The sequence below is a fragment of the Uloborus diversus genome, chromosome 5 (assembly GCF_026930045.1).
Source record: "Uloborus diversus isolate 005 chromosome 5, Udiv.v.3.1, whole genome shotgun sequence".
NCBI lineage: Eukaryota > Metazoa > Arthropoda > Arachnida > Araneae > Uloboridae > Uloborus > Uloborus diversus.
In genome coordinates, this window is record NC_072735.1 from 91,414,090 (window position 1) to 91,429,061 (window position 14,972).

The 14,972-nt window shown below is 37.5% G+C and overlaps 1 protein-coding gene across 1 annotated transcript in view; it reads right to left on the minus strand.

Moving 5' to 3' along the window:
* Nucleotides 1–2,920: 2,920 nt before the first annotated feature.
* The window catches only part of LOC129223012 (protein Wnt-4-like), a 33,194-nt gene continuing 21,142 nt past the window's right edge, over nucleotides 2,921–14,972 (minus strand). Inside the window, exons 4-5 of the mRNA XM_054857575.1 lie at nucleotides 9,234–9,520; nucleotides 2,921–5,070 (exon numbers count right to left, since the gene is read on the minus strand). Coding sequence (XP_054713550.1) covers nucleotides 4,896–5,070; nucleotides 9,234–9,520 — 462 coding nt within the window. The 3' untranslated portion in view covers nucleotides 2,921–4,895. The remainder of the gene's footprint in view (nucleotides 5,071–9,233; nucleotides 9,521–14,972) is intronic.

Below are 14,972 nucleotides of genomic sequence, written 5' to 3' on the forward strand. Positions count from 1 at the left end.
AGATTTATATTTTCAAATACCTTTTGCAATTTTGGCAGAGAATTGTTTTCAAAGTATGAAGTATGAAATGCATGCAATAATAAAGTTCCTGTATTAAACATAAATTTGGCCAAATAAACATTATACATACAAGCAAAATTAATAAAACAAATAATTAATTGGAAAAAGAAAAAGGTAAGCTTTTTCTTAAGATTATCTAATTTTATTTTCTGTATCTAATTTTAGAACAAATATGTACTAACTTAAAGCTGTCCATTTTATTGTACTTTTTCTTTGAAATTTGTGGTATAAATTGGATAAAAATCTTTTTTTTTTCTGGAATTTTTTCATGCGATGCAATGAAGAAGAAACTTCTCAGCAATTTTCTCCCGAGCATATATCGATCTAACTGTGCATAAAAGTAGCACATGATTTATTTTTCCAGAACCCAATGTCTGCTGAAGAAGTAGCACTTTTATATTCCCAGTAGGGGCAGGGCGATGTAGGAATTTCTACATCGTGATGCATCGCCATCCTTACATCGCGATGTAGCGATGTAGTTCAAACAGTTTGAAATATTCTTTCCGCTTTAGGGGCACAGTTTTTCCTTACAAAAATCCAGGCTTTTGTCAGATCTTTTTTTTTTCGGCACATAGGTTCTTTAATCACATGGGGTAGTACCCCATACGAATACTACGCCATGGGAAACTATCCTGTATGGATTTTCAACATTAAAGGATATCTGGGCCGAATCTGGAAAAGATCCGACGAAAACTGGATTTTTATAAGGAAAACTCCTATGGGGTTTGCCACACATAGCGGGACGAAAGCTACACTATGAGAATTCCGAAACATCAAAAGACAAATGTACCAAATTTGGAACAGATCAGACAAAAACTGGGTTCCTTTAAGACCCCCCCCCCACACACACGTTGTTTCTCACTCCATAGCGGGGCGAAAACGGGAATTCCCGAGCGTCAAAGGACATCTGTGACAATTTTGGAAAAGCCGTGATAAAACTGTTTTTTTGTAAGAAAACCCCTCATTTGATGGTTGTCCCCCATAGCGGGGCGAAAACTACCCTATGCGAATTCCTGAGCATCAATGAATGAACCTCTATGCCAAATTTTGGAAAGATCCGACAAAAAATGAATTTTTTTCAAGGAAAACCCACAACGGATTTGCCCCCCCCCCCCATACATTGACGAAAGCTAACCTCCGTGAATTCCTGAGCATCAAAGAACCTCTATGGCAAATTTAGAAAAGATCGGACAAAAACATTTTTGTCCGATGGGGCGGGGTTGCTCCCCCCCCCCATCTTGGAAGGTTGAAAACTACCATGTGTGAATTCCCGAGCATCAGAGAACCTCTGCTCCAAATTTGGAAAAGATATGATAAAAACTTTTTTTATAAGAACCCCTCCCGTATGGGTGTTGCACCCCATAGCGGAAAGAAAACCACCCTATGAGAATTCCTGAGCATCAAATAACGAAACTCTGCCAAATTCGGAAAGATCCAACAAAAACTGGATTTTTTGTAGGAAAACTACTATAGGGGTTGCCCTCCCCCATAGAAGGCCGAAAACTACCCTGCGTGAATCCCCGTGCATCAAAGAGCCTATGTGTCAAATTTTGGAAAGATCCGACAGAAATTGGATTTTTTCAAGGAACCCCCCTCCCGTTATAAAGTGATGAAAACTATCCTGCGTGATTATTGAGCATCTAAGAACCTCTGTGGCAAATTTAAAAAAGATCGGACAAAAACTTTTTTTTTTAATACGGAGAACTCCCAATGCGGGGTTGTCTGTCCCCCCCCCCCACCCCCCACATAGAGGGACATAAACGACCTTGTGTGAATTCCCGAGCCTCCAATAACGAACCTGTGTGCCAAATCTGGAAAATATCCGACAACAATTAGATTTTTTGAAGGAAAACCCCCATTATGGGGGGGGGGGGGTTAATTAGATACCATGGGGAGTTTAATCTGCAATGATTTGTTTTACCCTTTTTAAGAAGTTGTTTGTTTGCATTTTTACATAAATAAAAATTTGCTTGACATATTTTATGTGCCCTTTTTTTTTTAACAATTACTTGTCTTTTTTTTGATGGGGGGGGGGGGGGGGCTGCAGGCCCGTTGTTTCAATTTTTTTTTCCCAAATATGACCAAGAGTCTGTACTCAATAAAAATTTTACAGAAAACGAACTAAAACAATGGCCAGTCATGTGTAAAAACATGAATGTTTAAAAATCAAGACGGGAGGGGCGGGGGGTCAATTGACCCCTAGACCCCGTAAATGACGAGCCTGTGAAAGTGACTATACGCAATAAAGTGGGAAACTACGGTGGTAAGATTCTGAAGTTAGGATTTCAGCACACGCACACAAATCTTATAAAATACAGTCGAACCTCGTTATAACGAACTTAAAGGGACCATTAAAATCGATTATTATAAAACGTGGTTCGCTTTATCCAGAAAACAATAAGACAAGGATTGCAAAAAAGTTCATTTCAGCAGTTATTTGTTTTAAGCGTGTTCGAATTAACGAGGTTCGACTGTATTCTCAAAAAAAAAAAAAAAAAAAAAAAAAAAAAAAACTAATGTGCTCAAAGAAAAAAAAAAGGAAATAAATTTTCTTAAAAATTTACGAAATTAACGTCCTCATATGTATGACGAAATTAATTTGACGAAACTAATGCTCTAAAAACTACGAAAATGATTGTTAATTTGACGAAACTAGAATCAAGAAATATTTCGTTACATTTAACGAAATTCGCATCCTCAAACCACTAACAAAAGCAGTTTCTTCAATTTGACGAAATGTTCGCTCGGAGCATATCCCTGGAAGTGGTTTCGTCAAAAACGAAGAAAATTTCGTCAAATATGAAAGTCCATTTCTGAGAGTGTATACGCCCTTGCTAACGCTTCAATCTTGTAATGACATCCTTCGTAAACCAAAAGCTAAAATCTTTCTCTCTCTCTCTCTATTAAAATGTGTTAAAAATTAAGGGTCCGCCAAACTCATACACTCCCCAACTTTTTGACCTTGCGACATCCCTGCATTTGTTTTATTTCTCTTTTCTCCTTTCATTTTTAAAACCCCCTTAAAGCTGCACGATTGTGTATATGGATGGGGAGGGTGATTTACCCCTAACCCCTGAGCTAAGGGCCGGGTTTTCGCAATCGCCCGGGCCACTTTAATGGTCCAGTCCGACCCTGCTCAAAACATGCAAGTTAAATCAAATATTAGATCTTACATTTCCTCTTACTTTAGTTAGAGGTCTAATGGGACATAGACTCCATATGAGCTGTCTTATCAGTCCCCATACCACTTTGACAAAGTATTAAGCCAAATTTTGGTTAACTATTCAAAAATAACACAAAATCAGAATTGTAAAAGAAGAACGTGTAATAAAGCTCCAAAATAGAAGATATCAATAAAGTGAGAAAAAAAAAAGATTTTAAAATTGACAGAAACCACTATTTAAAAAAAGGTGATAAAAATGTTACACTGATGCTGGAACAAATCTTCCCTTTTGATGTCTAAACAGCTGATGAAAAAGAATAGGCTCGTGCATAGTCATGTGCAATACTACAAGCTTCATGCAGTAACAAATTTCCAAACTATGAATTAGATTATTTCTTGAGAAAAATCACTTGTCCCATTAGCCCCCAGTCTCCACTACTCATTATCGTTTGAAATTCTTGTTCTTTGAATGAGGTTTCTTTAACCGTTGTTGTCAGTTTCTGAGAATGGAATACTCAATGGCTATCTTGATTTCAGCACAGTAAGTGTCCAGCCGCAGATTTATAAGATACGAACTCAGGTATACCGAAGCCATTTTCGATATGAATACATATTTTTAACCGAAAATTATTATAATTTAGGTGCAATGTACGTGCTCAGTGGATCTAGAAACATTATTAAGAATTACGCACATCGAGCATTTAAAAAAAGTTAAACTGAGGTCAGTAACCCGATTTGTTTCAGTCCACTGCAAAGGGAAAAAGTGACAAAGTTGCACTCTTTTTCAGAGATATCAATTATACTTGATATCAATTAGATTGATCATGCAGTGAAGTATATTCGGGTGCAATTAGTAAGAATTATGTATTTTGAACAGTTGAATAGGAAACGGAATCATCTCTCGGATTTATCTTATATTGCTCGGTGGTCATTTGTCGCTTTTTACGCATATCTGATTCAAGAATTGAGTGTTGTGCCTTCCCTGTGAAATTATCTTATAATTCGAGAAACCAGGGTAGAGGATTCGGAGGGAAAATGACTGACTCTGGCTCCGACTCCGACTCCGGAAATTTTTGAACCTTCGATTTCGAAGCCTTGCGAAAAATCTCTTTTACTGTCAGTGTACAACAAAGACGATTATTGTGATCATTTTAGAGTCATATCTAATCCTTATGCGAAGTAACTCAGCAATGAAGTAAACGGTAAAAGCAATTCTTGTACACATTTACAAAGGTATACCACCAATCATCATGTGCGAGACTTTTGACGTATCGGACAATCTTGAATACGGAACACGTCGAGCAATACCGTGAAGAGAATCGATTTTTTTTGTAAAAAAGAAAAAATTCTCCTAAGGTTGAAGCATTTTTCGTAATTGTAGGTGATTTTCCCCGTTCCTTCAATATATTTTTCAAAACGTATAAACGAACACTTTTTCTCCACTAAACTGGATACGTGCTGTCTTCGGTAAGTTCGTTTCTACCAGGAAACCTTGGATGTAAATAAAATCACGAACTCCAAATCGCGTGAACCGCGAGACTCATGCGACCCCTCTTTTGCTTCATCACTGTAAGACCGATTGTCGATTTCGAGCATTTGTCGAACTTATCCGTTCGACTTCCTCATCGAGCTGTTTTACTCCGCTTTCCAGGCGGATTGATGGACGTCCTCTTCAGAGGCAGAGGTTTAGGTTTGTCCTCCACTTGCAGACATCGCAAGTGACATAGCAGCATCTCTGGAATTTGCAGTTGCATCGTTCCTCTGTTTCTACCCAAGTAGTAAGGAAGCCCCTGGAGCAACACATCGCCTCGCAACCGAAGGAGTCGGTAGCCGTCGAGTTGCACTGCCTGCAGAACAAAAATATGTCCTCATATATATATATATATATATATATATATATATATATATATATATATATATATATATATATAATAGTGAATGATCGAGTGACGCTGACGTCATCAACAATGGAACTCACACCACGGCATGATAATTTGGCAATAATTTTCGGTAATGTTTGACATGCAGCGAAATACTTTATTTTGACAAGGCTGAACTGGATCCGGTAACTTAACTGTTTTTCTGGTAAGACTGTAATTCAAGGAGAATGGAGAAACGAAAAAGTGGTCGACAATGAACGCTATCTACTAGAGTTTAGGGTCAATCCACTGGAGTTGGGGTTAAAATTTCAACTATCAAAACATCACCAAACAGGCAATGGCTTTTTTCAAATGTGGAAGCAATTTTCACCCGTCATACCTTGACTGGCGATTTTCTAGTATTATGTATGTATTTTGATAAACATGACATTAATAGCAACAAAGTCGTTAAGTGACAGAAATTTAAGCTTCCCTCTTCATTTTCAAGGAGGATGTAGAAAGTAGGAACATAAAAACATCAAAAATTTGAGATTAACGGTGGGCAATTAGTAGTTGCTTACCCTACGCGGATATTGTACGAAATTTCAAGTGTAACTTTAAATCTTTTGTGTAAAAGTTTTAGCTATGTATTTTTGCATAGAAACTAGCTGCACTGTGCAACTGTATGTATTTTGTAAACAGATTCTTGATTCAACTTACAGCAACTGATTGGAAAAAGGAAGAGAGAAAGAAATAGCGAAGACTATACGAATCACGAAATCTTTAATGGCCATTGACGGATAGTAACAAATTTATTAGTAGCCGCTTTTTTTATATAGGGACAACTTTTTTACTAAAAATGCTGAATGATAGATTTTTTTTTAGCCTGTTGAAGTTACTAATCCTAAATTCATTAACTAATATGTGTGTTTTGATAAGCTAATTTTTAAGGGTTACATCTTGATTTTGATGGACAGGATTTTACCAATTACTTAATGCATCTTGTGCATTTCGGTTGATTACCATGCAGCGGCATATAAAATGACTAAAAGTTCTCTTTGTCACAAAATCGATGGGCAATTTCAACTTAATAAAAGCATGAATGGGGTGGTTATTCCTTCAGTCAAAAGTACTATTTTTAGTCATTAAAAAGGATAGAATGAGCAAAAAAAAAAAAAAAAATAATAATAACATGGACCCAAAAAATACTTTCATTTTTTCAACAGTTTTTTTTTATTATTTTTTTTTTTTTAATGTCCAATTTTTCAAACAAGACGTGGTCTTGATGACGTCACAAATGATGCACTTTGCCGCATCTTTCTACAACGTTTCCACGTTATGATAATCAAGAAGCGAATTAAATACTGCGCTCTACACTTGCTATCAACCATATCGTTGCCAATACACGTGAGTAAAGATGCGAATTAAATATTTTGCACTGTGAATGGCAACACTGAATTGCCTTTCATCATTTGTGATGTCATCGGCAGAAGTCGAAAACAATGAAAGCGCTCCGATTTAAATATTTTTTCTTTAAATATTAAACTTAAACAAATTATTTTAAAAAGTTAGATCCTTTGTTTTTAAGCATGCTCTTTCAGAAAAAAATACTTTTAAAATTTTGGAAACGACCCTATTGTTGCACAAAACATCCTAAAATCAAAACTATTCAAAAACTATCTTTCAATAGAAAGTTTTTGATGACAAAAATACAGTGGTGGCAAAAAAGAAAAAAAAATTGCATCACCCGCGTCGCAAAAGAGATTAATATCATAGCGACTGCATTCAACACATAGTCAAGCATTCCGTATCCCAGATGATTTGGGGTTGTATTTCTGATCAAGGAGTTTGTGGGCTTCACTTTGTGCAAGGAACAGTAAACGCTCAGCTGTACATAGGCATTTTGGAGGAGAAATTGCTTCCTACTATCCAGGATCACTTTACTTCAGTTCCAAACGTCATTTTCCAGGATGATTCTGCTCCGTGCCATTTAGCAAAACTGGTGAGTAACAATTTAAAAACCTTTATCCTGCCATTAGACTTAAATTAACATGGGGTTAAGTAATTTTTTTTCTCTAAACTCACACGCAGGTTCAGAAATGGAAAAATGAGCATGGGTTCAGCAGTTAGCCTTGGCCCAGAAACAGCCCTGATCTACGTAAACAATTATCGGATTCCTGCTCTTAAATGTTTATTTCATAGTTTTGCAGAATTTTACATACATTCATCGAAAATCGATCGACCATAACTTCTCACATAATCCCATTGTTTTGAAAATTTGAAGGTGATGCAATTTTTCTTTACCACCACTGTGTTCTAAAATATAATGTTGAATTCTATCACCATATAATTTTTATAAACTTGAAGATTTAGACAAATCTGCTACTTAGATGGATGAGAAGGGGGGGGGGATTTCGTGAAATTGTGACAGTTTGTGACAAGGCGGAGGGAGAAGATACCAAGAAGTAGCCATCGCGCATTGTTTATGAAAATATGCGTATGAAAAGTAGCGTGATTTGTGACAAAGAAGGGAGGGGTATGGTGAATTCTTTTGTCACTTTGTGACAAAAAGAGGGGGGGGGGGGGCTCAAAGATGTTGGGAAAAAGCCACATTATTTATGGACAATATAATGCAGCTAAATTTCCAGAAACAATATTCATACGACGTTGTTTGGCTCAATGACGGACGTATCTCACGAAATATGTTTATTGACTGTGCAAAAGAAACAAATGAAGGGCTCGGGGCAAGAATGTGATGTGCCATATGAGATTTTTTCCGGTAGGCCAATTTCCAACTTTTGAAAAATTCTACAAATATTTTTTATAGATATTATATATCCTATATTCTGCAATACTAAAACCAGATACGTTTTTTTGACGATGACATAATCCACTGTCATGTTTATTTCAGTTATCAAAGCAGCATTTAGTCAAAAAACTCATTTTTTTTTTCAAAAGTGTGACTTATCACGCTCTTGCCCCGAGCACTTCAAATCATTTAAATATTGCGTATAGAAATCTTTAAAATTTTATTGCAATACGTAGAAGTAGAGACCACTTTTTATACAAAAATCCTTGCTCATGCAATGAAACAAGGATCTAACATATTTGGAGCACAGTCGAATCTCTATTCTGAATACTCATGGGACCGAATAAAAGTCTTCAAGTTATGGGAGTGTTCATTATAGAGGAAGACGGATTTCATGCATATGTGCTTCCCAGGACCATAAAAATGTGTTCAGAATATCGGGATGTTTAGACAAAGACAGTCCACTGTACTATGTAGGACAGGGGTTTTCAAACTTTTGCGATTCACGGCACCCTTCAAAGAATTAGATTTTTTCACGGCACCCTATCTATTATAAACAGATACAGTCAATCCTGGATAACTCGGAGTCCCAAGGGACCGGCTAAAACCTTCGAGTAATCGATAGTTCGAGTTATGGGAGGCAATTCGACTGTACATATTAAAACTCCCTCCGGGGTTTGGAAACCTTATTGAAACAAATATAATAACAATGCAGCAACAATGCTGACTTTACTGGAGAATGAAACTGTAGAAGTTTTTCCGAAACGTTCGATATATGGACCTTTCGTTTTGCGGCAGATATCGAGTCAAAAGTCTACTTCTTGTCTCACTCGCTATAACATGTCACGGTCAATCTTAGAAAATGCGGTGCTTAGATTATGTTTAAAATGCATAAATCTTGGAAATCAAGTGGCCAATGGATCGCTAACTCACGAATTTTGATGCAACACCGTTAAAAAATCGCTTGGAGTTTGGTCCGGAGAGCACGGTGGTCACGGAAGAAGGCGACTGACGTCATTAGAACTTCGTGAAACTGGTTGGTAAATGAAAGACCATTCATCGCGACATGTTACAGCAAGTGAAAGTAGAATTAGTCTTAAGATTTGATATCTGTTGTATTACAACAGGTTCATGCAATAAACATTTAGGAGACAAAACTTGTATACTTTCTTTTTTCAGTAAAATCAACGTTGTTTCCTGAATTGGTAATATCTTTCTGTAATAAGTTTTCCAAGCTATGGAAGTATTGCCACAAAACACAAACACTTCGCGGCACCCAGTTTGAGAACCTCTGTTTTTCAAAAAAAAAAGTCGGTTACCATGAAATTGGCCGGATGCTCACCTGCCTTTAGTACCCTCAGAGCCCGTCTTGGGATCATAGACGCAATAATCTGGTGACTGCTCCCTGTAGACCAAGTCGTCTTTGTTGAACCGGGCGTTGGTGGCGGGAAGGAGCTTCGTTCCTCGCCCCACCATCACGGGGCGCACCTCCTCCGCGTTCCGGTGGCGCAGCTTCAGTTTCTGCGCCACTTCCAGTAAGGGCGGCAGGGCGTGCCAACAAGTCTTCACCTCGCACGAGCCGGACACTCCGTGGCACTTGCACTGGACACGCTGGGAATCCCGGACCGCCTGGGGGGAAAGGACGAAGATTTTATTGAACATTATTTGACGGATCACAAGTCTATGTGTGTTTTGATCTTGAATGCCCTTTGTTAGGGCCCCATACGGAAGGTCCAGGGTTCGATCCTAGCCGGTCGAAGATCCACCGTCTTTATTAATGGATCAAAAAATCAGGGCTGTCTTCAGGGTCCCTTCCAACTAGTTAAACCACAAACAGTGGTAGGTACGGGGGACCCTGGAATGAAAAGTGTTAGGGCCGCATTACTGGATAATTCATGCTTTTTTTTTTATAGATTTGTGGCGTACATGCAGAGTAAATAATCTGAGTTTGCTCCTGAGCTTTGAAATCTTTTTGGCTTAGTGGTAAAGTACTGGATTATCATCGCGAAGGTCTAAGGCTAAGACATACCTAGACGTTATGTCCACCGGCACCGACCCAGTACAAAACCACCATTCGACTTCACGTACGCCCCAACTAAAATAAGCTTATTAATCGACAATCGGGAAAATCTAAGCAGCGATGGAATGAAGTAATACACCTTGAATTCGAAAGCATGATGGTCACCACAACAGGCACTGAGGGTTTTTCAATCTCAAGTTTTGTGGTACCAGTTCGATTACATCAAAAGCTGGCTTTAGAATATATGTTGACACGAATGTGTGTCACCAAACTAGCTTGTTATGCTTAGAGGACAATTCAGTACTTTACCACTAAATCAAAAGGAATTTAAGACTCGGGAGTTGGATTATCTTCTATACATATAAAATGGCTGCATATGTGTGTGTGTGTGTTCCTTATAGAAATCCACATTTAGCGTCGGATCTTAGTAAAAGTTGGCACAGAGATCTTTTGATTCTCAGGAATTCGTATGAATGGGTTTTCGCCAGAAAATCCGGGAAATGGACTGTTTACGTCTATTAATAACAGTGACTAAATTTTTAGAAGTAAAAAATTTTAAAAAAAGTCTAAATTTAAATTTTCAGTCATAAAACTGCTTTTCTCTACAATCTGACGGAACATTTTACACTATTTAAAAAAAAAAAAAAAAAGCCTGATTGTTGATTATGCGTCATTTGACAGTTCGAGGTAGACCGTGCTAGCCGGGCAACGCAGCTAGAATATTCTAAACTTTTTGCCACAAGGCTTTGATACATTGTTAGACCCCTTTTTTTTAGTTTCAGATCAGTAGCAAATGTAGCAAAAACAAGTAAATAAATAAATATAAAAAATAAAAATAAATAAGGTAATTCGAGCGTGAATTATAACTGTTTTTAACTGATTTCGTGCTAAAATGTATGTAAGCCCTCAATTAGAAATCCATTGTTGATGACGGTCTTTGTTGAATAATGCTTTTCATTAAAATTTAAAGCGTGAAGAAATAAGAAGAAAGATTGGTTGCCATTTTTCTTTCTCGAATATGAACAAGTAAAACTCCGGCTTTTATTTTGAGGCATTTCCTGTAATCGGAGGGGGGGGGGTAATCCCCCCCTTTTTTAAAAGTATTTTTCCGCAATCTGTCGGGAAATTTTGCGTTTTTTCTTTGTTCGAGCCTGATTGATGAACTCGAGTCACTTGACATAACTTTCATTTTCGAGGCAGACCGTACAAAGCCGGGCGACGTATCTAGTAAATAAATAATATAAAATCCATGTTGATAAAGAAGGAAAACAAAGTGGTGAAAATTAACTATAGAAACCAATTCGTTAGGTGGAAGGCAGAAAAAAGAGATGGTTAAATGCATAACGAACAAATAAATCAATACATGCATATAAAAAAAAGAGAAAGTGCCAGATACATTGTTAAAACCATTAACAGAAAAATGAGACCTGGAATTAGAGCGGGAGGTGGGGAAAACCAAAAGAAAGATAAAGTGCTCGATTATTTTTTCTCTCTTTGAAGTATCACTACTAAAAGAGCTGTGTGTGGTGCGAAGTGACGTGACGACAGCGCTGATTGCGATGTTCATGTCACATCTTTCTTCCACAGTGGTGTTGAAAGCATCCCAGAAGAGTTTGGTCTTTCCAGCGAACCTCGCAGTCTGGTCAGTTTATCGCAGCGAGAGTAATAAGAGGTGCGAACTGATCTGCTGTCAACGACTAAAGTCCGCGCTCTCACCCTGTTGGGAAGCTGTTCTTGGACAGCCAGGCACGAAGTTTTTCAATATCAAGACACACGAAGTTAGGGGCCATTCACTAATTACGTAAGGACGATTTTGGCAATTTTTGACCCTCCTCCCCCCATGTAAGGGTACGTACTTGGCAAAAGCGCGTCTTTTCCTACGGGGTCGGGTCGGGGTTGAACTGTCCCTGTAGCCCCATTTGCCCGAGTCATCTCGGGCATCTGAAACTGGTAAGCTGCAAACGCGGCAGGCGCGGGGGGCTTCGGGGTTCAATGCAATGCAATACAATGTGAGGGTACGCAAGATTTTTCACCCCCCCCCCATTCTTACGTAAACTTCCATTTCGTTTTTTTTTTTTTTTTTTTTTTTTGAGTAATAAAATAACGAATCTTACATCACTGGAATCGTTATTAAATTCACTATTATTAAATTAAACCATTTTGCTCAAATAAATATTTACTATAAACACTGAATATTTTTTCGACATTTTTTTTGTATATGATGTGATACTTTTCAAAAATAAAACATGCCATACATATTGCGATTGTTTTATTTCTTTTTACTCCATTCATTTTTTGTAAAACAAATAAAAAACAGCGCATCCAAATACGTTTTTTACCTTCCAGATGCAAATGAAATATGATCCCTGGCAAACCGCTTCACCGCGCGATTTCCAATATAAAATATCGCATTGGAAAATATTACCTAAGAATGGATTTGAGCGCCCCTCCCCCCCCCCACACAAAGAAAGGGTATGTAGAAATTTTCCTACCCCCCCCCCGGGACCCTTACGTAATTAATAAATGGCCTCTTACATCATTTTTGACAGTGAAAGAAAAAAAGAGCTTTTCGAAAGTTTTGTTTTCACATAACAAAAGTTTCCTTCATCCTAAATGCTTGGCAAAAAGAAAAAAAGCGAATTCAATTCATGATTTTCTTCAATTAAACAGAGTTTTGAAATAAGGATCATTCCACAGTATTCAGTGTTATCGCGGGACATTTCACTGACTAACGTCGAAATGTTTGTATTTTTTTCATTGTGAAGGTACAAATATGAAAGTTGAAAATAATTGAAAACTTTGTTAATTATTTTCATAGTGGGAAAAATAGAAATATTTGGAAATTTGGCTGTGAAATGTCCCGCGTGTAACTTTGAATATTGTGTAATGACCCATATGTTTTTGAGGTTGTTATAAAATAATCAAAAAAAAAAAAAAATAATAATAATAATAATTTTAATTCTGAAATTTTGAATTCAAATTATGTTTTTCACAATCACGAACTGAGACAGGACCCTACTCATTGGAGTTATTATTTCTAGAAACGGCTCCTGTCCCCCCCCCCCCAAGTCTACCTCTCCTCCTGGGAGGTTACTTGTGCATAGTTGTGTGTGTGCGTAGACCTGTGTGTATGCACGTAGGTATGTGTGAGTGTATGTGTGTGAAGTCGTGTGTGTGTGTGTGAACGTGCGTGTGTGTAGGACATGGACGCCTCCGACCAGGAGAAGCGGATAGCTCAAAACCGGAGCAGCCGCACCGCGCCGCGCCGCCAGCAGAGGACGGTGGGCGGTGGTGCTGCAAAGGATTCTGGTCCAAGCTGAAAAAGGCGCGGACACCAAAAACGGTCAAATGAGAACAATAAGCAATCGTGATTGCTCAAAAAAAAAAAAAAAAAAGAATTATTAATCAGGATTTTTTATATTATTATAGAACAGCTAGCTTAAATTGTACAGCAACAACTGTAAACAGCTTGTTTCGTAGAACCCTAGGGTTCGATGAAGATTAATCATGAGTTCCGCGTTATTTTTTAAATTCAAAATAGTAGCTTAAAAATTCAGAAAGGTATGTTTTGAATGAAGCATCAAACCAATATTTTCCGAATGAACAGTTGAAAAAACATCAAAACGAAATGTGAGTTATAAACTCTATTCTTGTAAATATATGGCTTGCGACTATGTTAGTACAAGAGTACAAACTTTTTATTGGAATCAAATTTAAAAATTAAAAGAAAAAAAAAGTGTTACTTTTTGATGACATTAAGTGATATATTTAGAATTTTTCTCATTTTTTTTTCTGCGAGTAAGTGATTTTTGAATGTTGCATTCAAACTGTACTATAACGAATAAAGCAGGGCTTCCGTGAAAAAAAAGTGGATATTAAAAAGGGTTCAATTTGTTAAAGAAATTAAGAAACGCTGTTACAGGTTATAAGTTATAGTTGGAATTGATAAATAATATTTTCAGAAAAAAATCAAAGTTATGGTGTACGTGCTTTGAAAAAAAAAAAAATTCTAAAACTAATTTTTAAAAATTCAAAAAAAAAAAAAAAGCGCCCAAGTACTAATTCAAAATTGATGAAAAAATTGTACTACAAGTGACCGCCGCTTATACACTCACTGGCCAATGAATTAGAAACCCTAGATGAATATTTTATTGGACCACCTTTTGCACGGATAACTGCTCTGATTCGTTTGGGCATCGAGTCTACAAGCTTCTGGAGTGCATTTATATCCAGAAAATACCATGCATTGGCTATGCAGCTTTCTAGATCTTGTAAATTAGATGGAAGAGGAGAGTGCTATCGGAAGCGTTTTTCCACCACGTACCAACCATTTTCATTGGGGTTAATATTCGAGTTGTACGGTGGCCAGGGAAAGTTTTGGAAGTCAGACTGATGCTCAGCAAACGAATTTTCAACACTTCTGGAACGATGTATAGTTAGTTGCCTTATCGTACATGAAGTTTTCATCGCTATCAGGATAAAAATGCAACATTGCAGGGTGCACTTGATCTGCCAGTTTGTCTAGGTATCGCGTGGCTGTTTGTTTACCCTTGAGGAACACCAGGGTACCACTTCCATGCCAGCAGAACATGCTCCTTATTATAATACTCCCTCCAGATCCAATCTGAAATCTCAAAGGTTTCTAATTCACTGGCCAGTGAGTGTATGAATCACGTTTGTTCTAAACAGTTTCGATTCCATCAAGTGGTTGATTCAATAAAACGGTTAATTCAATAAAGCTGGAAATTGTTCTGTTTTTGACGATTTGATTCATTAAAGCGGTTGATTCAGTCAACCACTGGTTCAATTAACCGTCGTCCACTGAAACATTCCGAGTTTGCATTTGTGTTACACTAAATGGGTATTGCAGATTCAATAGAGTCTGGTTCGAATTCCGTATCTCCTCGATGATCTGAAGATCCACACACTATCCTAACTAACAACATTGTAAGGGGCTGTCCATTTATGTCACACTTTTTTTTTCAATATTTTTGACCCACTCCTTCTTTTGCCACAAAGTGTCCGACTTCATCTTACCCCCCCGTGTCATATGTCACGTTA